We start from the raw sequence: 26,510 nt of genomic DNA on the forward strand, positions 1-26,510 counted from the left end.
CTCAGGAACTTGGCAACTGAAGAAAAATTCGTCCTGGTTTCCCTCGCAGAAACGTACTACAGCTTGAGTATTTCTCGTAAACTGGTCGATTAGTTCTTAAACCTGCATCTGCACGTACACCTTTTGCCAAAATTTTCTAGGCCAATCCTAAGCCTTCTGGACCACAAAGAATTCAAAGAATAAACTTTACATTTAAATGTAACAAAAAAACCGTGGTTGATTCCTCTGTCATAGGAATCGGTAAAACACGAAAGTGAAATGTGCAGCGAAATCTGCTACTAAGCATGTTTTGCGGGTCGGCGGCTGTCTTGTGGGTGTGCTTGGCGAGTGACGTCCTGCTGGCGGGTCGCTTCGGCAAAGGTGTACTGGCTTCATTTCCGTGACGGATATGACATCAGTGAAATCTTGGTGTATCCCGGCATAATACACTTTCGTGTTAAAATATAAAACCCGAAAACGAACAACCCTAAATATAACGTACTCCTTAGTACTAAAGGTTGCTTTCCCGCAAGGAGAGCCTGTGTGCAGGGGTGCACCCTTTACAGGCCGCTTGCTTCGTTGTACTGGCGTCACTTCCGTGATGGATATGACGTAAGTGAAATCTTCTGAATCCCGGAAAAAAACACTTTCGTGTTAAAATATTTTATGACTGTAAGAAAGGAAGGTGTTTTCTCTAGCTTTCCGGCATAAAATGTTTCAGCCTCGCTCGGGACGTAAGCTTGCACACTGAATGTTTTGCGACCTGTACACTTTCGGCTTGGCCTAGAAAATTTTGACGAAGACTGTACATGCATGGGATAGCTCTTAAACATGCACCTGCACATATAGTAGATAGTTTTTGTTAAGTTTATTTTTATGTTTCACAAAGGCTCTGTGCTGCACTGGGTGCCTGTATGGCCGCTGCGAGTCGTTTTTTGGAGCGGAGCCCCGGACGGGACATCCCGACCCTGGGCCGCGGCTCTGTTGTTGCCTTCCGCCACGCGCCGCCGCTCCGTCCCAAGGACGGGCCCATACGACGCGAGCGGACAACGAACGCCCCGCTGCGGCCGTTCCCGAGCTCGGAATGAAAGCACGACAAAGAGCAGAGGAACGAGACAGCAGTCTTTGATTTAGTTTCCGTGCGGCTTTGTTTGCGCGGCTGTCTGGCTGGCTGTCCGGGCCCAGTCCGCTGCCTCTTATCTTTCCATCAATGTGGGTCGCTTTCTTTTGTCACTCCAACGCGCGCAGCGTGGAGAGAAATTGAAATCAAGAATCATTTGAAGGCTTTGCTTGCGACGATATTTCCAGTGGGTGGTATTGGGAAAACGTCACTGGCTGATGATGCGCTAGCCTCGCCTGGTCTAAGTTTTCGAACGTCATCCTGTGGTGCGATATCCGAAAAGTACCATGAGTTGTCGCGATATTTGATGACCAATGGCCGTCACATCGTTTAATATTTAAGAGGCTATAAGGCGTACCGGTAACTAGGACAAAACCCGGACATAAAGCTGCCAAGGTCACAACTGACGTTCCGCGCGCCGTAACGAAGACAAGCACCACTGAACCGAGCAGCATTCATTTTTGCGACTTCGTCCCACGCGCCCTAGTGGAAGTCGACGCGCCCTTGTGCAACAATTCAATGCACAGGCGCAGACAACGATGTTTCAACGTCGGGGCTTTCACGATATTAATGCTACTTTTTGATTTCCTTTTCTTTCGTCCCTTAGCGTCGCCCTCGGCTTCTGCGAGCATGAGAGGTTGGTGCATGGGGTAATTTTCTACTATTCGTGCGAGTGTTAGCCGCCCGTTGCGGTACAAGGCCCATCTTCGGCGCCGAAGCGTGAAATGGTGCAACCGGCGGTTTTATGCGTACTCTCGTTTTTGTTCATTCTTTAAGGATTTAATGTGGGGGCGAGGGGTGTTTAACGACTCGACTGTTGTCCTTGTAGGGTCGAGCACAGTAAGCACTTTGTGTCAGGAGGTCTGTGATGATTGCACGAGTCGTCGAGGCTAGACGCTTTTATGGAATGTGGGAAGCATAGGGTTAGCGTAGTATTGGAAACCTCTCGAGAGCAGAAAGCAGTCAGCACGGCTGTCAACGAAAGCTAAATGTGCGCCCATGAAAATTAACAGTGCTTATCTTGGACTCAAGGAGCCGCCTTCACTGAGAGCGACTTACGGGTGACTCGGCAGCTCGCACCTTCTGCGTTTCTATCTAGGGGCGTTCTCTTTGAAACCGTGCTACGCAAAACGAATCAACTCTAACGACAGAGAACAACCAAAGACTTCATGGCAGGACTTAACTGAGTAACGTATGGCTATTGCGATATGGGGGAATAAATAGGCGAAGTGCACAGTAGGGACCGACCTCCTTCCACCACCCAGCCCCCCTTTACACACTACGTGTCGAATGAAACGAAATTGAAAACAGGTTAGGTCAGGTTAGACTAGGTTAGGTTGGAAAAGCTTGTTTAAATACGGGATTCTAGGGAAAAAAATATCAAGTTAGGTTAGGTAGTTTAGGTTTGGGTAGGTATACGTGAGGTTTATAGGTAAGGTAAGGTAAAATTAGTTTATGTTATGTTGGAATAACCATTTTTAGGTATGTGATGCTGCGTATCGCCCTGCAAAAAGACTCGCCCTTACACCATCTAATACAAAGCTGAAGTGGCCTTTGCAATGCGACAGACGACTGCGGGGTGCTGTCTATTGTTTTTTCTTTGATGTGCTTCTATTGACACGGCCGCTCAGTTACACCTGCTAGAGCGAGAAGTTGCAGCTCTGGCGTGCGTGTACATCCTAAAGGGAACAAGAAAGCTCTACAGTGCCACCATGTCATACGAGACCAAACATTAATTAACCAGATTTAGGGGAAATCCCTAAGGTGGAGTAGGTTTCTGCGAAGAAAAGTTTGACATCCACCTGAATGCAGCCGTACGGCTACAAAGAAAAGCTAACTTTCCTTCGCAGAAACTTACTTCACCTTGGGTATTTCCCTTAAATCTGGTCGATTAACACCTGTGCTTCACTTCGAGTTGTTGATCAATTCGCTCTCGCGCTACAAATGGCTAGCCTTCTGGTTAGCTCAGTTGGTTGAGCGACTCCTCCGGTTAAGCGGTAGTCCCGGGTTCAAATCCTGGAACAGAACGAATTTTTCTTTTACAGCAAGTTTCTGAGAAAGCTGTATAGCCTTCCTTTGTAGCCGTACGTCTGTATTGAGGTGGATGTCAAACTTTCCTTCGCATAGGTCAAACATTGGCTGCAGGCAAATTCCCCGAATGGCACTCAACGCTATCATGGTTACGACATTGCGAAGATGGAATTTTTCGAAATCCCGCCTGCAAATTAGTGGAACAGAGAGGACGACTTTCGCATCGTGTTCAATGCAATGCACGGAGCAACGTATGTACATTCCTAACACTCCGTGCAGGACCGCGTAGTGCGCCGAACAGCGCACGCACTTTCCGCGCGCCTCACGGTTGCCTAAATAAAGGGAGCGGCCTTCTTTTGGGGTGGAAGGCCCGGAAACGGCGAGCGTTTACCCATCCAGTCGACTGCCGGGCTTATCTCCCCGTGCGGCGCTGACTTATAGCGAGCCGCCTGCAGCGGAAGGCGGCCGCCGCGAAAGAGGAGCAACTAATGGTCGTGCCCGCCGGGTGGCGCACCCCAATAAGCGGCACCCGCTCGCAGAGCCGCTGTCTCGGTGCCTGGCGCAACGCGCGTCCGAGGACGTTAGCGCGAGCCCGCGGTTCCTGAACGCTTACGCCCGAAATAACATGATTGAGAACAAATCAGCACCATGCCCCACTTCGCACAAAGGAAGCGGAGCGCAGCGTTTGCACTTGTTCTTCTCTCGTCGTTCTGGCCACTATGTCACAGGAGGAACCGACAACGGTAGGCCTCCAATCAGCGGCTATTCGAAAAAATGGCGGTACGTGGGGTCCTGACACAGTTCTTTTCGCTGTTCTCTTTAACCTTTGCGCTGGGTCATAAGCTCGTCACACTTTGCTACCGAGGGACAAAGGCAAACCGGATCCCACGAGACAAGAAAACGGAGTCCATGGTAGTCTTCGTTTCAGGGGCATCTCTGAGGTCAGCATAGGCTCCGGAACGATCGCCGGGTGGCGCTGCACTCTCCCCGGAGGGGGACTACGCCGGGGCGGCGGCCTATTCGGCACGTGCTTTTTTCGCTGCGCGCGTGCTGCATTTCTCGCGCTAGGAAGAGGGCTGGGTAAAATTTTCTTTCGACTTATGAAAGCATACACATTAGCACGTGTCCAGCAAGTTCGGTTTAAGGCCGACCTCCATGCAGCGAAGTTTCTCGGCGAACTTGGCGCGGCGGACGCCGTGGTTTGACGCGCCGCTCAGTTTTCGTCCACCCAACCTCCATGCAACGTGACACGGCGAACGCCGCCGACGGAAGACAGGACAGGAAGTACAACGAAGTACGAGGCTGTGATTGGCTGCGGCCTCAAAATGCAGTTTGCCGCTTCCGGTCGCGTTCGCCGCCGCGCGTTCGACATCTAGCTCGCGTAGATCGCCGGCGAACAGCCGTATTTTCGACGCCGGCGGCAGAGCGGCCGCCGCCGGGCGACGTTCGCCGCCTTTTCGCCGACATTTCGCTGCATGGAGGTCGGCCTTTACACGTAGAGTAGCTACTGGGTCCATTTTTGCCGGTGCATGTCTTGTCGTCTTCTAGAGACGCGTCGTCTGCTACGCGCCGCTCGAACGGCCGAGCGCCCCGGCGGTTTCACGGGATAAAGAGTGCTCTTGTGGGCGACCCTTGGCTGGTCTAACCACCTCAGTCATCGCGAAAGGACTGCGTCTGGTGAACGGCTTTTCAGCGCCCTAAGCAGACGCCCCCCGGCCCGCTCCTCCGCGTCTGGCAAGTGCACGCGCAGCTCGCAGCTCGCGCTGTCTCCCGCACCGCCTGAGGCACCCAGCCTCCTACTCACGAATGCGAACAAAAAGCGATCGCCGGCTGTGCGAGCCACTTAAGCCAGCCTCGTACAAAGAGCGGCGGCAACACTCCTCACTAGCCCGAAACGAAAAGATGAAACTGAAAGCGAAAAAAAAAAAAACATATTGTTGCATGGTCAGCTGCCACGACAGTAACAAGGCGAAAGAAGAGGATCCATTCGTTAAATTCTGCATATTCCCCGCGAAAGCGCACCAAAAGGATAGACGGTAAGCATGGATCACTGCGGTTCGAAAGGTGAAATAAGTTGACACATTTTTGTTTGTATCTGTGTGCTTTCAGTTTACATTACCCGGCTTTGAAAATGCGAACTAGTGTTCCAACGAGTCCTCCCCTCTACACTTTTTTTAATGCATGCTGCCAATGATTGTTTTCCGCTATAATAAATGAACTTCGGAGTTGTTTAGCTGGTGCCGTTCGATATCGTCCATATATAACACAATAGGTTGACATTTTGCATGGGTGAAAAAAAAAATACTTTCTAGCGATTTACCTGGCTGTAGTAGCTCTGGTCCGTCTTGTCATTGTGACTTCAAATTCAAATTTATTCAAATTCAAATTTATTGTGTTCTGGACGGGATTGCTGCGTTGTTCGCTTTTTTCCCACATTTAGAAATACTCATAATTAAAAGAGGTATACACCAAATTCTGCGTATTAATAGTAATTAAAAGTTATACGCCACAAGCTGTTCTGTTGTTTCCGCGAACTGTCACGCTAACCCATACTTGTACTCCAAGCGGGTGACAAACATTGCGAACAAACATTTCTTCAAGGACAAGTAAAATGGAAATGCGGCGCTGTCAGCGCACCCATTAATTAGCGTGTGCCTTTCTAATGCGTTTTTATAAGATGCAGCTGATTGTTTCAAGAGTAAGAAATAACCTATTAACCATAATCAATCACGTTTATCTTACATTTCTTGCAAGCGTCAGTGTTTCTGCAGGCCAGAAAGTCCGGATGTCAGAAGCGCGAGCACGCGAAAGGAGTAACAAACAAGACAAAAGTACGCTGTGACCAGCTGAGCAGCTGTCGCCTTGCAGAAGAAAAGAGCAACCGACGACCGCCGAACAACGCGTTTCCCCCCTTAAAATCGTCGGGGCAGTCTGCCGGTCGAGCGGCGGGAAGCAGGCGGCGCGTCTGTAGCAGACGACAAGACAAACGTCGACAAAAATGGACCCAGTAGCTACTCTACGTGTAAACTGAACTTGCTGGACACGTGCTAATGTGTATGCTTTCATAAGTCGAAAGAAAATTTCACCCAGCCCTCTTCCTATCGCGAGAAATGCAGCACGCGCGCAGCGAAAAAAGCACGTGCCGAATAGGCCGCCGCCCCGGCGTACTCCCCCTCCGGGGAGAGGGCAGCGCTTCCCTCGCCCGGCAAACTTTAGCTTCGCCTCCCTATAACAAAAGCTTTATAGTTATATCCGAAATACATAACGAACGTATAGGTTGGTATTCAGTGGCGAGGCACGCATGCAGTCAACCATGTGAGTGCGCTGTCACTGGTTACGTCGGGCTTCACGGGATGGCGGTACTTGTCCGTGCCAAGCATATGACGGTGTTGGACGTTCCAAACTCCACCTCACCGAACGCGAAGTAATGCCTCGGGTTCAATTTGAGTGGGATAATAACATCTCTGTTGACACCACCGTTGAGAATCGGGTTGAAACGGAGCAGACGATGCACGCCGGTGTGTTTTTTGTTGTTGTTGTTGTTGTTGTTGTTGTTGTTGTTGTTGTTGTTGTTTCTGCGGCGTGCAGGCGCAGTGGCAAAAGCTGCGCCATGCCCGTGGAGCTTCGGCCATGTCCGTGGCCGTTCCCAGTGTAGCCAAGCGAAGAAATCGACAGTCAAACTTTTCAGTGAATATCATCTAGCGAGGGCCATAAAAACTGCATAGGACAAAAAAAAAATTGGCGGACGTCACACATAGGTGGCGACAGACACCAAGAGAAGCTTTACACTTGTGCTTGTGCACTGACATCCTCACGTACATGTTCCTCGCCGTAGGAACGTCCCGCGGAAAGGTCGTAACCATGCGGTCCACCTTGACCGCCACCTTTACATGCACGGTTTGACACAGACGCTCCAGCTGCTGGCCGGCCCGCTGTTTACGCGTCACCAGCTCCAAGCGCAGAGCACAGGACACACGCACGAAATGGTGCTTCCCCGCTGACAGTCGCTTCCTGGCCCCGCGGGCCCAACACGCGGATGTCACCGTTATCTGATGTAACTTCCCCGGGCGCCAACCCATGGCGCGCCCTGGCAGAAAGCAGCAGCAGTCCCCCGGAAAACCGGGACGAGATACAAAGAAAGCTTCGCTTCAAAATTCCCCGCTTATTGTCTTCCAGATCGAGCTACTTTGGGGTAATTTCCGCAGGCACGATTTTTGTATCTTAAGACATGGCTTTATGACTCGATAGTCTAGTGGCGATGGCTTCGGGACAGCAGTACCAGGGCTCTTTTCGCTTGGACGGTTTACCGGCGCGAAGCAGAATTCCGTTGCGACACATTGTTTTATTCCAAGTGTCCATGCTTTAAATGCGCAGCCACAAAAAGTTTGAAGAAGCTTCCGCAGAAAGCGTTCCATGCACCCTCCCCCCCTCCACATACCCTTGCACACACACCTGGATAAATTGTCAGAAATTCTGCGAATCGCCCACTAACGCGTCAGGAGGCCTCCGCCGGTTTCCTACATTACAGGGTTAGTGCTTTTTCATGTTTCTTTGGTGTTTCCGTCTGCGTTTTTGGGTTTTCTGTCTTCGTCTTGTAGTGATGGTGCATAAGACATTTTTTTATTTCGTTAGTTCATTTTTATTTTTTTTTCTATTCATTCTTTCTTTTCTATTTCCTTCGGCCAATCACCTCTGATAATCCCGCTATAATAACAATCATCCGCGTTAAGGTAGGCAATTATGCGTTTTTATGAAAATTCTGAGAATTACATGGTTGCATGGTTGGTGTTTTCGATTTTTAATTGTGTGTTTTGGTCTGTGCTTTCTGCGTATAATTTTCGACTTCTTCTTGTGAGAGTGGTGTATAAGATGCATATTGATTGATTGATTGATTGATTGATTGATTGATTGATTGATTGATTGATTAATTGATTGATTGATTGATTGATTGATTGATTGATTGATTGATTGATTGATTGATTGATTGATTGATTGATTGATTGATTGATTTACAGGTTACAGATAAACCTGGATGTAATGAACCTCTATTTAACGAATTCCTGGATTAACCGAAGTTTTTCTTTTCCCCGTTGCCACCCCTAATGAAGCCAATGTGTTTGCGCCCTCTATGTAACGAAACGTCGCCGCGGTTAACCTTGATGTAACGAAGTCGGCGAGCTGATCAGTCATTGTTTTTCGCACTTTTACTCAAAAATCTACCGGAGAAATAAACGAATTTAGCGAATACTAGCACTACCGTAAGGAGCCAGCAGCAATGGAAACGTCTGGAAACGCCTAAACACGAAATTCGTCACGACGACGACGACGACTATGATGGTGATGATGATGATGATGATGATGATGTTCATGAACGGAGGGGATAGCACCATCCCGTGGCTAACGTAGCAGTCACGTCTGGTTTTGCTTCTGTAGCGTTATGCCACTTCAGCTAGCAAAAGTACCTACCCTTCACGTTTTTTTTTTTGTTTTTTTTTTTGCCCGCTCAGTGCAAGCGCAGGACGATGCGAGCTCCCGCGCGAAGGGCTCTCCTACGATACTGAGCGCATGCGCACGCTCCTCTGGATAGTTGCGGCGGCCGCTATCACGTGTCGTTCCGTTGTAGAGTGGGTAATGCGACAGCTGCGCGACGCCTACGCGATAACGTTACTCGCGGGGAGTTTCGGCGCGCACGAACCCCGAACTTATGGCAAGTAACAACAGCTCCGCTGTTAAAAAAAAAGCGGGTTTATTCCTATTCTTTTTCGTATACCTCTGACTTTTTGGTTTTTCAAAATTTCCTCCGATCATCTTTACGCTAATATAACGATTACGTGCTTTAATTTCGCCAATTACGCTTTCTTGCGTCAACACAGGGCGTTACAGGGTTGGGGTGTGAGTACCCTCGGCTAAGACGCATTAAAAGAAAATGCCAAGGACCACGTGCTCGCCTGCAAACTTCGTTAGATCCCCGCACACTACCCAATTCTATGCAACCTAACCATGCCGCATCCCTCCTACAGGGTTGCTGATTGTTATGTGATCACCCCGTTCACGTTTTCTAGATGCGTTTGTGAGGATCTCTTCGTCAGCTGCTCATGGTCAGCGCTAAGTGGGCTCTTACAAAGATTGGCTGGGTCGCTTTCTTAGGGACCCATTAAGTATACGACCGGGGTGAATTGGGGCTCCTCATTGCCTAGCGAGGTCGCCGCAGTATCATGGTATTTTTTAGGGATTTCTTTAGGGATTTGGGTGTCTTTTAGGGATTCCCAGGCTGGAGTCGCCACTCAGATCAGGTATTTTTTTAACGGGCGCATGTGGGTTGCGCCGCGCATGCAACATTAGAATGCAACTAACTGAGGTATCTAAAAGTGACATTACTCCAACAATTATTTATCTGCCAGAACCGTTATAGTAAAATGCATGTACTTCATTAAATGATTACACGTATAAGATGGCATGTGATCGGTAATTCATACAGCCCGAATCGTGAGGTTTAAAAGTCAGCTAAAAATAAAAAACAATAAGAAAAAAAACAGTACAGCGTGGATTATGGGTTTATGCGGTACGGTATAAAATTACAATAAACCGAGGCATGGCTTTAGGCTTATTTTCACGCTTTATAGTATGCTTGACTCATAATTTTGAACAATATTTGCTTTTAACCTGCTTCGACGCTGTGCCTCGAGTTCTAATGTACCCCGCGTGCAATAGCAGGGCGTATTGAGCAGTTCTAGGCGAATACATGAGCAGTTAAACCATTCGTACAACAGTTAAAAGCACTTAGTCACTCCAAACGCTGTCGAACCGCCTCTACATGCTCTCCCGCCGTCTGCCTGCAAAAACAATGCCACCATTATGTACTGAGAACTGCCGCTTAGTAACACCTGGTAGGATGCAAGTGCTAATGCATTATGCCAGTAGATAAACGTGCAAGTAAACCTGTCCGTGCTATTCCAGCTCCATTACAGATTCAAAGCATTAAATTCTGTTTCCACATCACGAATCATCCGACTTACACCACTTCCATCCATTGCTTTGCTCGTGTGAAAATATGCTATGATTGCGGAATAATTACACCTCGGTTGGCGTCCCCCTACTCGACAAATGGCGACATAGTGGGCAGTCCCGCCGCCCGTGCACTGCACGTCTCCTGGAGACCAAGTCGAAAATAACCACAAGAAAAATTTCTGCAGATCGTCGCATTTTCGCGTGTCGTACTGTCGTCTTGTCGTATTCTTGTCGTGTCGTGATTCTAATGTACTGTCGTGTGTCGTATTCCTGTCATGATTCTGATGTTCCGTCGTTCTGTATTCCGGTCTTGTCGTGATACTGATGTTCCATCAGTAGTTGCACATGGTTTGAATGTTATTGCCTTTTATGAAGAGTAGCGTAAATGCAGTTCTGTTGTGACTACAAGAATGTTTGTCGTTGAGAAAATTGACTTTGTCGTTACGACAGAAATGTGTGTGGTAACAGATGGCTTTGTCGTAACAACAGCACTTCTATTGTCACAACAAAGTTTTTTTGTCGTACGACAGGAATTCCTGTTCGGTCTTTGTGGTATTCCTGTTGTGATTTTAGACTGGGAACTTCTCACTCATGGCTCTGCATAAGCTCGATCGGGCGAAACGCGCCTGAAGTGCAGCGATGGGTACTACGCAGGAGATTCAGGGATTCTGTGCAAAGAACACACAGCGCAAGATGTGTCAGCGCGTACCCATTACTAAGAAAAGAACCCTTGGTGAGAAGCGCTCCTTAGAAAGGAGGCCCCATGCAACAGGCGAGGTCGAAAAAAAAGCTTTCACTGTCGTTTATTATGCAAAACTAGCGAAATGTCTGCCAGTATTACCGTTTTCAATCGGCTTTGTCCTCTTCCTCGATTTGTAGTTATGCTGTCGGGTATGATTCTACGCTGCCATCTTTCAGCCGCGTGGAACCGGCCTGACTTTCCTGACGCGTAAGACTTGAAGGTAGCGAAGCTGTACGCAGCTTTCCCGACCATCACGACAGTTTAAGTCCACAATTGCAGCCGATTTGCTTCCTCTTCGCTGCCGCAACGACTTTTACTCCATCATTTTTGCTAAAAGTGTGAGCTTCCTTCAAATGTTGGAACTGATAATCATTGGACATCACCTTGACGGGGCGTACGCTATAACGTGTCTTTCTCGTGCCGAGCAAGTGTTGCCATGATTACAGCGAAAGTTCGAGTCTTTCTCGTTCGGAGCAAGTGTTGCTACGATTACGCCGAACGCTGGGCTTTTTTGGCCAGTCTTGGCCAGTCTCCCTAAGTGGGTATGCTTGGCTTGACAAACGTGCGCCGGGGACGCTGGGCGGTGGCCGCGAGGCAGGTGCACACGAGCTCTCGGCATTTATCTGTTTTTTTTAACGGGCAAGCAGTCGCCACAATCTTGTCCAATGTCCCTAAGTGGGTTTTCTTGGCTTGAAAAGCGTGCGCCGTGGGCGCTGGGTGGTCGGTGCGAGGCACGCACACATGAGCGATCTACGTTGTCTTGATTACAGAAAAAAATTCAGCGCAGAGGAAGACACGGACGGGGAACAGACAAGACGGGCGCTAACTCGCAAAATGGATTTTTTTTTTTAGAAAAATGGCCGCATATCTGCTTCTCTCGTTCCAAATGTCGACGAAAAACGATAGTCGACTGGCGCCCCTGCCAAGTAAATGCCTCCCTTCTCTTTCCGCTCACCTTTCATGCTTTTCCTCTCCCGTCCCGTTCCTCCCAAGATAGCGCACTGAGGCTCGCTCAAGTCAATTTAAATTTACCTCGTTCCACTGCTCCAAGTCGGGTGTCTCGATGCCAGCGCTGCCGTATGGCGGAGACGTGCGCGAATCGAGGCACGTTAATACAACGTTTATAGAACCACGTTGCCCTACTCCACGAGCGCTTCAAGCAGAACATGGATCCTAACTAGTGGAACCTTTCGTTGCTGTTGCCGTTGCATTTCCTAAATGCCGCCAGGAACTATAGTAGCGCGGACAAGATCAGGCGGCGGTTTTCTGCTGTTGATGTAGTATTTCATTTGCTGTCGCAAAAACCAAGATGACATAAATTATTTATAAAGGAACACTGCAAATATCTCTTATGTATTAATTTCTGCTTTCTATTTGTGTAATATCTTGTTCTTGTTCAACAATGTTGACAAGTATGAACATTAACACCGGACCTAGACGTTTACATTTGGCTGTGGGCTTATGACCATTGCGCATCATTTGTTTTACTTCGGCCGGGTGACTGAATCGAGTCACAGACAGACAGACAGACAGACAGACAGACAGACAGACAGACAGACAGACAGACAGACAGACAGACAGACAGACAGACAGACAGACCAAAGTTTCAGCCTTCGTTCATTCACACATCGACCAGCTTGGCTGGTGTATACTTTGCCACAATCGAATGGTATCTCGCATACAACACCTTCAATGCAGTTTACAAAAGGCTTAGCGTGCTTCTTATCGCATGTTTTGGGACGTTTCTTTTTGGGATCGGTTCGCCTGCATAGCGTGCCAAGTTTAAGCGGTGCTGAAAACACCACCCACCGGGACCTTATACCTCGAAGCGACCTTTCTTAGATTATGTGCGACTCGGTGCGCGTAAGGTATAACTTCAGGGCGTGTTATATTATTTTTTGTGCAAAGGATCTGCGTTAGCTCTGCGAGAGCCCACCCTCTCCATAAAAAAACAGGACCGGATCACACTTGCCGTGCCACTGCAAAGAGTGTCACTGTAAGGGTCGGGTGTTCCCGTCACTGTCGTCATGATTGCATGTCACGATTGTATGGCAGGCAACCGGGCAACGGCTTCGCGGGTGTAGAGGGCCCCTCTTGCGTGCCGTGTTTCGGCCCTTAGGGCGAGATGGAGGCAATCACGGGAGCTGTTGGGCGCATGACCGCGCTTTGTTGCGCGAAGTTGCACGCGGCAGCCGCAATGTTCCACGCGGCAGCAAGCGCTATAGGTTGAAGCGACGTGTATTACAGAGTTTTAGAATAACGTACGCAGCCGCACGCAAACAGTTACCGAACGCTAGTTCTTTGCGTCGTTCACACTGCGCATGCGCCGTACGCTAAGCCGGTTCTGCATTTAGCGGACGGACGACGAGCGGTCGCTATTTCAGCAAAATACGTGCGTTCGCGAGGCCGCTTGCGTTTCCAACATTGCCGCAAGTTGCGCGACAACAATCCGCGGTTCCGCTATTCTGTGGACAGTAATTTGCTTCCGATGGACGAAGTTCTTTGCTCATGTGTTCTTGCTCCCGTCTGTTCCCCGTCCGTGTCTTTCTCTGCGATAAATCCTTTTTCTGTAATGTGAACCAACTCGCCCAACAACACGCCTTACTGAAGTAATTTTCTTTTTTTTAACTGGCAGGCGGTCACCGCAATCTTGGCAAATCTCCCTTAGCGGGTATGCTTGGCTTAACAAGCGTTCGCCGGGGACGCTGGGCAGTCGCCGCGAGGCGCGCACACACGAGCGCTCGGCATTTTTAAATGCGGAGCATTTCTTAGGCTCACCTGGTCCTCCGTCGTTGATGGCGGCGCCGTCCACACGCTCACTGCGCATGCGCAACTCTCCTCCTTACACCCACAGCTCCGCGATACTACACTATAAAAAAAAGAAATAGTTAGCGGCGCCCGGTTTCGATCCCACGACTATCTGGCCGCAACGGGAGGTACGCGGTGCTCTCTTCCCACTATGCTACAAATCCGGGACAGGAGCAGGTGCTACGAACGCGCCTTATGTCCTTGACTCATTCAAACTACGTCAAGAAGCTACTGATACAACGAAGGCACGCGAAGCTGAACGTCAACGGAAACGACGAACTGAAAACTTAAGAGGGGGATGCTGAATTTCCCGTGGGAAGGCTGCGGCGGGAAGCGCCACGCGCCTTGCAGCTCAACCAGCCCCGTCCGCAGCGCCTCTGATGCTGATTGTGGCAGGATGCCCCTAGGGATTGGCCAACCAAAGAATCCATCACGAGATAGGTTCGCGTTCAACCACCGTCGCCATCTTCCCGTAGGGGAACCGCCGAAGAAGAAGAACGAGAAGACAAAGCTGCGAAGAGGAGGGCGTGTACATTGCTCTCAGCCGGTGCACCAATGTCAACAACCTTTACCTCACCAAAGCTGACGGAGACTACCGATTCTACCACAGAGACATCGACAAGAACATGATGGTCGAGTTTCGGCGCCTCGAGAACCACCGCCCACTCACCGTAACACAACAGTACTTGCATGCCTTTGCCACCGGTGTGGACCCGGACGCGAAATTCCCTCTGGCGCTAGTAAAAACCAGATCACTCAACATAACGGCAACACAATGGAACCACACGGAACCGCCACGATGCTTCGCATCCTCATCAGGGTCCCCCACGGGAAGATGGTGTAATTTTAAGTGCGAATGCACTTTATAAGCGACCCCGAACCTTCCGCCGTCCGCATAGCAACAGCTGCGGGTGCGCGCGCTTTTCGTCTTCCTTAGCAACGGGGGGAGATGGGCGCGCGCTGCCTGGCCGCTGACATGGCACATACCCACGTGGGAGATTGGCCAGGAATAAGTGCGCATCATCATCATGTTGCTTTCCGCAACGTTGTACCGCATCGAATTCGGATCCAGGTGCTTCAACCACGCCAAGATGCTACCACGCTTTACTAGTCCGCGCCTGTACGTAGCCGGACTCACCAGCCTCCGCTTCACGTGCACGTCTATCGCAACGTCCTCGGGAACCAGCCGCGGAAGACACACCACCACGCTCGGAACGTCGATGGGCACGTTCACGATCTGTCCCTTAATGCCGTACTGACCGTTGCCCCGAGTCGTCTCTGAGCGGCCAAGTACACACGGCATGCGAGAGGACGTTGGCGTAGACGTGTCCAACCAAGCACACGCCGCAGTACTCGCCCCGGCTTCCACTCCGAGCGAAGGAGCACGGGTCGTCAGTGGGACACGTTCGAGGCGATGCATCAGGAGCGAGGTCGGCGCGCTGTAAGACCAGGAGTTGGGTCCGGTCCTGCTGTCGCCTGAGCTCTTCACTGAAGGGGCGGTAGCGCTTTAGGAAGACGTCCACTCCACCAGCCCTCCTCTCGGCGAGGGCCCGGGTCACGCGATCGTAGCCACTCAGGGAGACATCGGCAGCGCAGTCACCGGAGGAGCAATCGCTGCGCCTCTCCCCTCGCCTGACAGCTCCCCCTCGCCGGTACTGCGCCTCTCAAGGCGATGGCACAATTACTACGCCGTGTACTCTCGGCGCAAGAAATGCATTCGCACTTCCTCACGATTCCCTTCGGGGAGGTGGGGGCAATTTTTTTTTTGGTTTTGTTAACTGTCGGGCGGGCACCGCGAGGGCCGTGCTCGCGTGCGCTCGGCATTTTCTTTGTATTTTTAAAGCTGCAGACACCATACATAAACTAGTTTCTAAACAGCTTTTTTACGTAATGTTTTGGGGAAAGTGTTTACGTTGGGCCTTATTGAGTGATTCCTCTCGTTAGTATCCGTAAGCGAGGGCAGCATGGCCTCAATATATACTACCGCACGTTTCAACAGCAAAGCCAGGAACCGAGCGATCTGAACGAAATACCTCAGCTGAAGCTTCGAGTACCTTTTCGAAAGAAAACATTGGTGCATGCTACACTACTCCAACGACGCCCTTCGGTGCAGTTTTCGTTTCAATAGGGCCGCATCCTGATCCTATTTGTTTTTTTTTATCCCACAATGATAGCTAACTCCATTAGGTGGAAGTTGCGTATAGATCGTGGAAGGCCCCGCCGCGCTGGCTCAATGGCTAAGGCGTTGTGCTGCTGAGCCCAAGGACGCGGGTTCAAAGCCCGGCCGCGACCGCCGCTTTTCTGATGAAGGCGAAAAGCGAAAACGCCCGTGTGTGCGAGATTTCGGCGTACGTTAAAGATCCCCAAGTGGTCATAATTAATCCGAAGTCCTCCACTGCCACGCGCCTCGTCGCCTGCGTAGCGTCGGTGCGCTAAACTCCTCAATCAATCGATCAATCAGTCAATCAATCGATTGACCAAGGGAGGTATGATATTTAAGCTACGGCGAATGAATTGTAACAGAGGTTTAAGAAGACCCATAGGAAGGTGTGATTGTTGGCCGGTTAGCCAACGAATCACATTGTGTGACGCGGAAGGAAGAGACTTGGAGACATTGGCGCTGTGGCAACATGCATCTTCACGAAGGCCGGGGATGGTCACATACACGGAGAAGGCGAGCAGTCAGAAAGCGCGGCCTAGTCAGCGCGAAACGAACGCCCCGCACTTGCCAGCTTCAGGTACAGGCGAATTCCCGGACAGGTGGGGACGCGGGTTAGGGGCGGGAGCCGCTGCACTGCTGGCGCTTGCGGCGCGCCCACGATCAGCGGCGGCTGAGGCCGCACGTTGCGAGGATGGCCAAGGGGCAAGGATGCGGGTCCTCCCATGACTGGAGCACCGGAACGACAGGCACACGGCTTCAAATCCTGCTGAGGCTCGACTTCGGGTCCCGTTGAGATTCGAACGCGGGATCTGTTGGAGCACGAAGGCGGCTCCCGGAACGCTCGAACTTGTGGCTGGTTGAGAGTGGACCTCGGGTCTCGTAGAGGCTGGACCGGCCGCTTGTCCCGCCTCTAAACGCTGTGGTACCGCGCCCCGCTCGGGTTGTAAGGCGCGGGGTACAATTACCGTCCTGCAGGGCGATCAGCGCAGCAGTGGCTCTTCCGAACGCCTCCGGCGGTCCATTGGAGTCCTCGCGCTGAGCCACGCACGCTTTTTCGTCCTTCTCGCTCACCAGCGCCACCAATTCTGGGGCGGACGAGGCTTGGTCGTACGATGATGATGACGGTACCGACAATCAGAAGAGGAGGACAAAGCTTGCCAATTGGTATTGGTTACTCTCGCCTTGAATTTTCAGTTTTCTTTTTGTTCTGTCGTTTACGGATCAAAAACTCTTTCCAACCGGTCTATATAATCTTTTCTAAGCGCCTCGTAATTAAATAAGAATTCTATTTATTTTCACTGTCTTCTGTTGACTGGCAGATCCCCTGAATGGGTATGTGCCATATCTAAATCGCGACAACAATTCATCGTAGAATATGTTGGTAGGGCAAAGTTGTCGCAGTTCAGAGTCATTCCTTTTATACCCTAACGCCTTGCAGAGTACGATTTCACCTTGCGACCCCCGTTACCGCTATCAGAGCTCAAGTCTCCCGCAGTAGATTTAAGCCCTGGGAGTGTTGAAAGCGCACACATATTTTAGCGCGATAGCGTTATTAGGTTCATTTTTTATTTCCCCGTGGTGGTTAGCCGTACACTATCAGCCGTGCACATCAAGCATCCACGGAAATACGTCATCGCTGCCTTCCAGAAGCTACGACTGAGGCAGCAAGATTGGAGGGCTGGCCTGAATCTAGAACATGGAGCAGGGGCAACTGAAGTGTGGAAAGGAGTACAATGGTACTACGGCCTCCCCATCGTGTTTTCGACCAGAACTGATGCCGGAATCAACATTCGGTTTGTCTAACTTAAACAGGGGGGAAATGATTAACGTCATTCTCTCAGAAATCAAGGAGAAACGAACTAAAATGAAACCCACTATAGTATAGTGCATAATCACATGAATTTTCGAACTACTTTTCAATATTCCCGTCGTTCGGACTCCGCTGCCGGCTCCATTTGGCGAAAAACAGAGGGCGCCGCATGGCCATGTAATAAATGATGATAAAATACGTACGGTTGTCCTCCCGGAGAGCAGTCACGCAATAATTCTCGGTGTGGCTCTGGAGTCAAGCGGGAGAGCCTAACTCACAATTGCCAAAAAAGTGATAAATCTTTAACCGATTGTCCACATTATAAAACGCCTAACCAAGAGAAGAGGGGGAAAGAAAGAAGAAGAAACAGTAAGACTGGCGCCAACCATAGAGTTTCTCACTACTTTTACGCGCGCTCATCGCCGATTGCGTCACTCTTTTTGTGGGTGGTTTCGGACAAGTCCTTGTCAGAAAATGTATTAGTTTAAACAAGAAGCCCTCACTTAAAATTCCACTTCATAAGATTGAGAAACTCTATGGCGCCAACAGCTCTGTGCAGCTATTGTAACGAAGACGAGTCTGTCGAACACTACCTCTTCACCTGTCGAGGTTTTTTACGTCTCAGACGTCAGTTCCTGGAGGTGCCGCTTTGCAGTCTGGGGATATCCCTATCAGTGCCGGCTCTGCTATCGTTCGGGGCATCCGAAACGGGGTTTCTGCAGTCGGGATGTACGCTCTGCCCTCCTGCGCTTCATTGAAAATTCCAATAGATTCTCTTTATGATTGCGATTGGTTACTCTCGCCATGATTTCTCAGTTTTTTTTCTGTCGTGTATGGAACCAAAACTCTTTCCAACCGGTCTAAATTATCTTTTCTAAGCGCCTCGTAATTAAATGAGAATTCTATTTATTTTCACTGTCTTCTGTTGATTGGCCGATCCCCTGAATGGGTATGTGCCATACATAAAGGCGCAAGAACAACAACAAAAACATTCAGCCACACACTGATCATTACCCTGATGTTGCAGATTCTACCATACCACAAATTTACCCGCACCGAAGAAAATCAAAGAAACATCATCATCAGGACAGCATATAAGGCAGTCCTCAACCTCGCAATTGTGACTGTGAGACAGACTGGCACCCGGTAAACCCCACGGGTAACAAAATGAACAACCAGAGACGGGTCTAGAAGAAGGGGGAGGACATTCAATTTGATGGAGGCACAAAATAACAACAGTCCGAGGCAAAGAATGGATTGATTTGATTGATTGATTGTTGGGTTTAACGCGCCGACGCAACGCAGGCGATGAGGCGCGCCGTAGTGGAGGGCTCCGGATTAATTTTGACCACCTGGGGATCTTTATCGTGCGCCGAAATCTCGTACACACGGGCGTTTTTGCTTTTCGCCTCCATCAGAAAAGCGGCCGCCGCGGCCGGGAATCGAACCCGCGACCTCGTGCTCAGCAGCGCAACGCCTTAGCCACTGAGCCACCGCGGCGGGTGCAAAGAATGGACTCGGACAGCGCAAGACAAGGGCGGTAAGTGTCAATGGGAGAGGCCTTGGTCCTGCAGTTGACCTAAATAGAATGTTGATGATGATGACCATGATTAGGGGCCCGAATTGTCTCTTCATAACTGTTTCGAAGAAATCAGAGAAACCAGTTTCCTGGCCCCCTCAGAACAGCTGGGTAAACAAAATTGGGATGGCCCCGGAGATGGGCCGACTACACGCCATAGGAGACATGTATCCAACGACTCTTTATAAAAGCTCTCCTCTACTAAAAACATGGATCCAAACCTACGCGAGAACAGGTGATATTGCAGGAAATTTGGGGAAATTTGTTCCAAAATCATAAGACCGGAGTATACACCGACTCCGGCACATATGAAAGTACGAGGAAGCAATTGTCGCAGTTGACTACTCTTTGGGCAATCTTTGTGACTGCATGACCCTTATACGTGCATGAACAACAAAAATACAGTTGGAGAAATAAGCTTGGCAATACGAATACGACTAGCGAAATTATTGAATAGAAAGGTAAGTATCGTTACAGACTCTCAAGGGCATTAGACTGTTTTCTGCAGGCAGAATACCTAAACGCTTGCGTAAGATACGCCCTTCCGGAATTCAGAAATTAATAACGTCACCTGGACACCCGGACACCCGGACACGAGGGTCTGGAAGAGAACGAGGCACCGACCAAGACGCAGGGTAATTTATATACCGTGCTCCTTGCGATTACGACTACCACACTCCCCTAAGAAAATGTTAAGAACGTCTCCTCAAATCACGCATAGGAACACGATCTTCCCCTTGATTCGAGGGGCTCAATGTCGAAGGATCGCAAACTATGCGCAGGATAAAGCAAACCAAGTACCTACTTTATATGTGGGCGAAGATGTGCGGTTGGAACATTGCACATTAACTGAAAACTCCCGCTAAACTCGGGGAAACATCCACTCTCGTCCTCGCAACCTAGCCGCGCGTAAAGGTTTGCTCAGGGGAGAAGAACTCAAACATTGCATATTCCGCTTCTATCAAGATATCTGAGGCAGCTTTATCCAGCTTGTTACCTCAAGATCAGCGCGAGTTGATGAGAGGGCAAAAGAAGGATCTGCTGCATCCGGCGACCTGGACTTCAGGTTCTACCCGTGAGTTCGCTACCATCTATTTACTCCCTTTTCTTAAACTCCAACAATTTCTTCCGTAACGAAGATCTCTCTCTCTCTCTCTCTCTCTCTCTCTCTCTCTCTCTCTCTCTCTCTCTCTCTAGCTCACTCTTCCAGCACGGCTACACGGCTACAGTTAGATTTGAGAGCGCTAGCCCAAAGTACAAAAAAAATTGGCTGGCGATTACGATACTCCCTAATGCGATATTTGGTGTGCAGCAACAGTGCGCTGAGGCAGCACTCACTCGTGGGTTCTCTTGACGGCAGCTATGGTGAGCCTCTGTGGCGGCGGCGCGAAGCGCGTCTCAGGAAGGGACCACGAACTGCGTCTTAAGCGAACGCACATCATAGTCACGCGCACGCCCCCTCACGTTCTCGCCCCAGCGTCGCGCCGTCGAGCGCTTCGTGCAGGCACGGCATACTGCCCCCTCTCCTCCTTCACCGCACAGTTTCGGATAGCGCTGGCTCGCGCCGCCACGGCGAACCGCCCTCCCTACCCAATTTCGAGACACTGTCCTCCTTTGCTTCCTTTCATCGTTCGCTTTTTCTTTCACTCGTCGGTCCAGGCCATCGTTCCCTCGGTTACGCCGACAACCGGCTCAGCCCAGAGACGGCCGCCAAGGGGCTGCGCCCTAAAAAAATACGACACTACACGAACCGTTATTGTTTGGGGTATGTGTAGTGGTGAGCTCAGTTCACGCCATTTCTTTCTTACGCCTTACATAACCGAGTACCATTTTTTTTCCTATAAAACGAAGTTGCGTGCTCAAACCTCTGTCCAGTGAGTAATCGGGACGGGGTCCCGCGTGTGTTCTACACACTTACTGAAGCCGTGAAGACGAGTACAGGTTTGTTGGCGTGCTCCCTGCATCCTCAGCTTCCCACGCATGATTGAATTCAGGCACACACATAAAGAGCACGCGAAGGTTTTATTTCGTTACATCATGGCGCGCATAACGATCTGTAATAGTTGTTGCGAACTCATGGCGCCAGTTGGCTGCAGACATAGAGTTTTATGCGCTGGACATAAAAAAAATTGGGAAGAAAAGGCGCACCTCTTTTTAGATCACTTCAACGCCCAGTTGCCCGAAATAAATCACGGGGAAGAAAAATACATAAAAATGCATGCCTTGGGCTCTCGCCTGAAAGACTTCATCGCATGACGCAAGGCTTCGGATGATTTCGAAAGCGACATTTAGGGTAAAGAAGACAATGGATGGTGTTGCAAGCGGGAATGTCTCTTTTCTATATTAGGGTAATGTTAGCCCCCAAGTAAAATTTCCTTCGATGGTTGCAACACCTTTCCTTGGCTGTGATGAAAGAATTTTTTTTTATGTAGTTATCTAGAAAGACCGTTGCCACAGGTAAAGAAAAAAATATACTTGTAATGCCTGATCACCAGTAACTCTACCTTCACTCTCTCACGCACGCAAACACGCACTCGCCCACACACACGCTACGCTGTAGTAGTGCCAGGTCAGGAAGTGGTTGGTATCAGCAGAGTTCTTCCGATATCAGAAACGCGCGCGGGCAAAAAAAAAAAAAAAAAAAAAAAAAAGCTTTGGGCTTTCCATGGTCACTGTAACCACTTTGAACAGTTTTAGAACAGAAGTGTGGATGCAATAGCTTCGGCATTGCACTCAACAAAGTCTTGGTCTGGAACGCCCTACATCCGTACATATATACAAAAGGACTTGATCGATCACACTTCTTTGTAGTTCGGTCTCACCAGTACATGTTCATGCATTTATTGTTGCACCGAATTTCGATGTCAATCCACCATGGTAAAAACGACTCCCAGTATGTGAAATGCTCTTAGTGAGCCGGCAAACCTTGTGCCGCCCATGTTTAACGTGTACGTTAGTGTGCACGTGAGGAACATTTATGATGGATTTCTACGAAGCGCCCGCCGCGGCGGCTCTGTGGCTAAGGCGTTGTGCTGCTAAGCACGAGGTCGCGGGTTCGATTCCCGGCAGCGGCGGCCGCTTTTCTCATGACGGCGAAAAGCAAAAACGCCCGTGTGTACGAGATTTCGGCGCACGTTAAAGATCCCCAGGTGGTCAAAATTAATCCGGAGCCCTCCACTACAGCGCGCCTCATCGCCTGCGTTGCTTCGGCGCCTTAAATTTAACATTTTTCTAAGAATCGGAAGCACGCCCTGAACGCCATATTGGCACTACGCATGCGCTGAGGCACCAGCGTTCTGGATGGACCTCTTTTCGCGTGCGGTTCACGTATCGAGACTATCGGTCGGGCGGTCGCAACCAGTTTCTTTCGAAATGTTCGCCAGCAAGCGCCCACGTCGTACCTTACGAGTGTCACCTCGCTGAAACGCGTACGTCGGGCTTGACTGCTACTCTTTCTGCCTGGCTTTCCAACTTGTCATCATGCTTGTGACCCCGCTCTTCCTCTCTCGTCGACATTCTGATTTCATCAGCGCGAAAGTGTTGCTGTAAAATGTTGGCGCATTTGGAAGATTATCGCACTGATGGTTTCCGTCATCCCAGTTTATTCTCCTGAACGCAGTTTCCAACGTTTGGGACAATTCACTACGGATCAAGACCAGCACAATATATTTAGGATATTTTTACGTCTATGGCCGCAAGTTTTACGAGTGATTATCGAAACAAACTTGTAAAGGAACGAAATTCTGCAGATTTGCGGCAACCAGGAGCTGTACTCAAGAGATGATAGACAGCTGTATGCCTGTCACATGCCGTGGCGTATTAAAAAAAGGGAAGGGGGGGGGGGGGGGGGGGGGGGGGGCAGGTCGTCCCTTTCCAAAGCCACCAACTAATCTACCCCCTTCCACCCCCCTCGCGTTATTGATTTTTCGGCCGACCAATTTTTTAGGGTGTGGCGGGGACCATCGCTGTCCGCGGCGAGCAAAGCAACTCTCACTTCTAACTTTTTGGTAGGCGTGCTACTGGATAACGCAACCACAGCCTTATTGGAAGCATGCAAATCGCTTTCTCTCCACAGCCAGTTTTCCCCCTTCAAAACGTAAACAGTTGTTTAAGGCTTATTCATCCATCAGCGCTACATCGAGGAGGAAGCCTTTTTAAAACCGCAGTTATCAGAAAGATGTTGATGAAAAAAAGCACGAGGTGTGCACTGGATAAAAAATCATGACATTTCGGTTGGTTGCGCCCCTCTTCCCCCTCCATTCAGCGTTATGGATCCCCCTTCCCCCCCCCCCCCTCCCCCCCTTCCCCTCAAAGTAGGCACTTGGTTCCGCCCTTGGTTGCATGCAACCTTCCCTGCATTATCGATACCCATTCCCATTGTGCTACCTTCTGCGTAAATACTGCGAGCCCGTTGTGTTGGCTTTTGGTAAGCAGTCCCGAGTCACGCGATAATCGAAATCCTGTTGCGCTGCATTCAGTTTCCCCATATAAACTAGGTTTGGTACGCTGTGAGTAGCTGAATAACTTTTATTATAAAGTGCAGAACCCTTTAGGGGCTCGCCTAGTCGTTGTCGGTCCCTGGACCCAAGTAGAGCCACACGGCGTTCCGTCGTAGCGGCTGTCGTCGCGGCGTAGCGTAACCCGGAGGCTTCGAAAGCCAGGCGGTTTATATAGTCTTAAGATTTCAAAACTCGTGAACCGCTGGCGATTGTCATACATCTCCCCGTTGCTTAGCACAAAGGAAACTGTTGGTACATTTGAGGTAAAGTATACGTAATTAACCGGCAGCGCTCGCGTTCATTTAGTTGAGAACGCTCGTTGGGTTGGTTTTTACGATAGTAAGCAAAAAAAAAAAAAAGTGGCAGTGCAACGCCGGCACGTGCGGGAGGAAAAGCAAGCACAAAAAGAGCAGAACTCCCGCTGGCGCAGTTTCAGGCAGGGGGCGCGCGAGCACTGCGAAGGCGGGAAATTTGAATTGCATTGGATGGTAGCAGTGAGCGGATAACGGCGCTACAGCCCATTGTGACGAATCCCTGCTCTGTACTTCCGACAGCTTTCACATTGAGTGAAACGGCTTTAATTTTTTTGTTTAGATATCAAAGAGCGAACGAACAAGTGTCGCTGTCGTCAAGAAGTGCAGGGCAGAGCTCGATGGGAAAATTTTTCGCCACTTGTAAAGGCTGCCCCTCCGCAAGCGGGTAATCATCAGCAAGGGCATTTCTTGCTACAGGCGACTATCGGTAGGACATGTAGAGACCAGCACTCACCTTCAGCTGCGCACGCGCGTGCGAGGAAGGAACACATGTCAGCTGACAGCGACGAACACAAAACCATGCGTGTCGAGAAAAAAAGTATCGTTGTAATAAACAATTGACAGCCTTTGCTGTGAAAGGCAAACTGTTACCGGGAAAAGGCGTTGTACAACGATCGACGGCTCGAGACGGATGGGCACGAAACGATCGAAAGAGTGTTCACAGCTAGTAAAACCTAGCAAGGAAGACTAATCGGAATTCGGGCTGCATGCGCATCTAGGAAGAAAAAATAAAAGCAAAGAAGCCCTTTTCTTCTGTCGTCTAATTCTCCGAGATAGCAAGCAAAGCAAGCAACTGAACGACGGTTGAACTTTTGCCGGCGGGGACAGCAAACGGAACTGGGTCGGGTGACTGTGATGGACGCAGACATGGTTCCAAACCCGACACGACCGTCACTCGAGCGTGACGGTGCGAGCGCAAAAAGAAAAAGAAAAAGTCGTCTCCCTCGATGCGCTTACAGATGGTAACGTTGGCCATACCGATGCCAGTGGGTGACCACCTTCGGTGCTAACGAGAAGCACGACGATGCACCACGGGAAGCAAACTGGGCGCACGAAGGAATCACAGGTTTAGACGGATTTAAAAAAATAAATATGCAATCCAACCTCACTAGATCAGCACGCCGACACAATGCGAAATTTCGACACATAAGCAGCATTATTCTTCTGTACTTACCTGCATCGCTGCACGTGCGAAAAAAAAAACAGTTTGCATAGGGCTTTTTTCTTCTTTGCTTTTGATAGCAAATACAATGACCATTAAATAGTGGCTTTGTTGGAGATGTGTCTGCACTTACGCTGTCACATTCGTGACGTGGTATCGGAAGACCACTAATGAAGGTCGCTGGACGCGTTTGAAACCGTAAAAGATTCCCCCGGGATCGGTACTGGTGGCTTGTATTAACGTGGAAAGTCTTAGTAGGCCATTTTCTTTAGACGAAGCTTATATTACGACGGTTCGATGTATTTTTCATGTGTGCGAACAAGAACTCCAGAGGCTCCACGTGTATTTGACTCGCGAGCCGTTCTGTGACGCGAGGCGTTGGGAAACAAACGTCCCGGTCTGCGTCCCCACCACAATCGCACCCCGTTTGAAACATGATTTGAACCTCAAACTTATACTACGTCTAATTCCTTGGACGTTCACGATTAGTTATCAATTGGACCATTTTCAAGATCAGAAAAGTCTAAATGAAAGTGTGTGCGTGTGTGTACGTGCCTTTAGAGACAACCGCCATCAACGCTGAAGTGAGATAAAATTTTCTGATACCTTTCACCCGAATTCTGCGTCACCTTTATGTCGTTCGTAACAAGCGTCACTGGTCATCCGCCCTCACAGAGTGGAATGGCTCGTGATTTTTATTCCCCTCTTCACCGCCTCGCAGGGCTGTACGCGGAATCTCACGGGATTGTGGCAGACGCCATGTATGACGCCGAGAAGCGCGACCTGTTTCTGGGGGCTCCCACGGCGGGCAGCTCGGTGCCTTGGTCCCACTGGTGGGAAGGTGCTGAGCCCATCTGGCTGCTTGCCGAGCGCCGACGGCTGCGGTCGGCAGTCTACTGGTGAGTACCCTTCTAACTGTCATCCCTCCACCGTAAATCTGAAGTCAGCTGCGTCCGCGATGGAACTCGTGAAACGAGTCACAAAGACGCTGTGCTCAAGAAAGTTTTCACCGCGCAGAGTGGAATTTTAGTTTCCAATTAAAATAACATTTCACCCAAGTGAGATCTGTCTTTATTTTGCGTTTTATTTTTTGTTACTATGCCAGACAGCAGCAAATTCGGGCTAGAGGTTGCAGCTTTTATCTGAAGTCTCTTACACCTAACGTCGCGAAATATTTTAAGCTCCTGATTTCCCAGTTATTTTAAAGCGAACCTTTATATGGCTAAGTGAAGTGAAAATCTGGCGGTTCCGTGTACGCAGAAAACTCCTCCGGCGAAACCACCTGTGTATGCGCGAG

At 49.8% G+C, this 26,510-nt stretch overlaps 1 protein-coding gene across 1 annotated transcript in view; it reads left to right on the top strand.

Annotated features, from left to right (window-relative positions):
* Window positions 1-26,510, top strand: part of LOC144178437 (glycerophosphocholine cholinephosphodiesterase ENPP6-like) — a 62,875-nt gene that overhangs the window by 21,992 nt on the left and 14,373 nt on the right. The window contains exon 2 of the mRNA XM_077706290.1: window positions 25,935-26,112. Coding sequence (XP_077562416.1) covers window positions 25,935-26,112 — 178 coding nt within the window. The remainder of the gene's footprint in view (window positions 1-25,934; window positions 26,113-26,510) is intronic.

The sequence above is a fragment of the Haemaphysalis longicornis genome, unplaced genomic scaffold, assembly GCF_048455015.1.
Source record: "Haemaphysalis longicornis isolate Haplotype H1 unplaced genomic scaffold, Haemaphysalis longicornis Haplotype H1 scaffold_4, whole genome shotgun sequence".
Lineage (NCBI taxonomy): Eukaryota > Metazoa > Arthropoda > Arachnida > Ixodida > Ixodidae > Haemaphysalis > Haemaphysalis longicornis.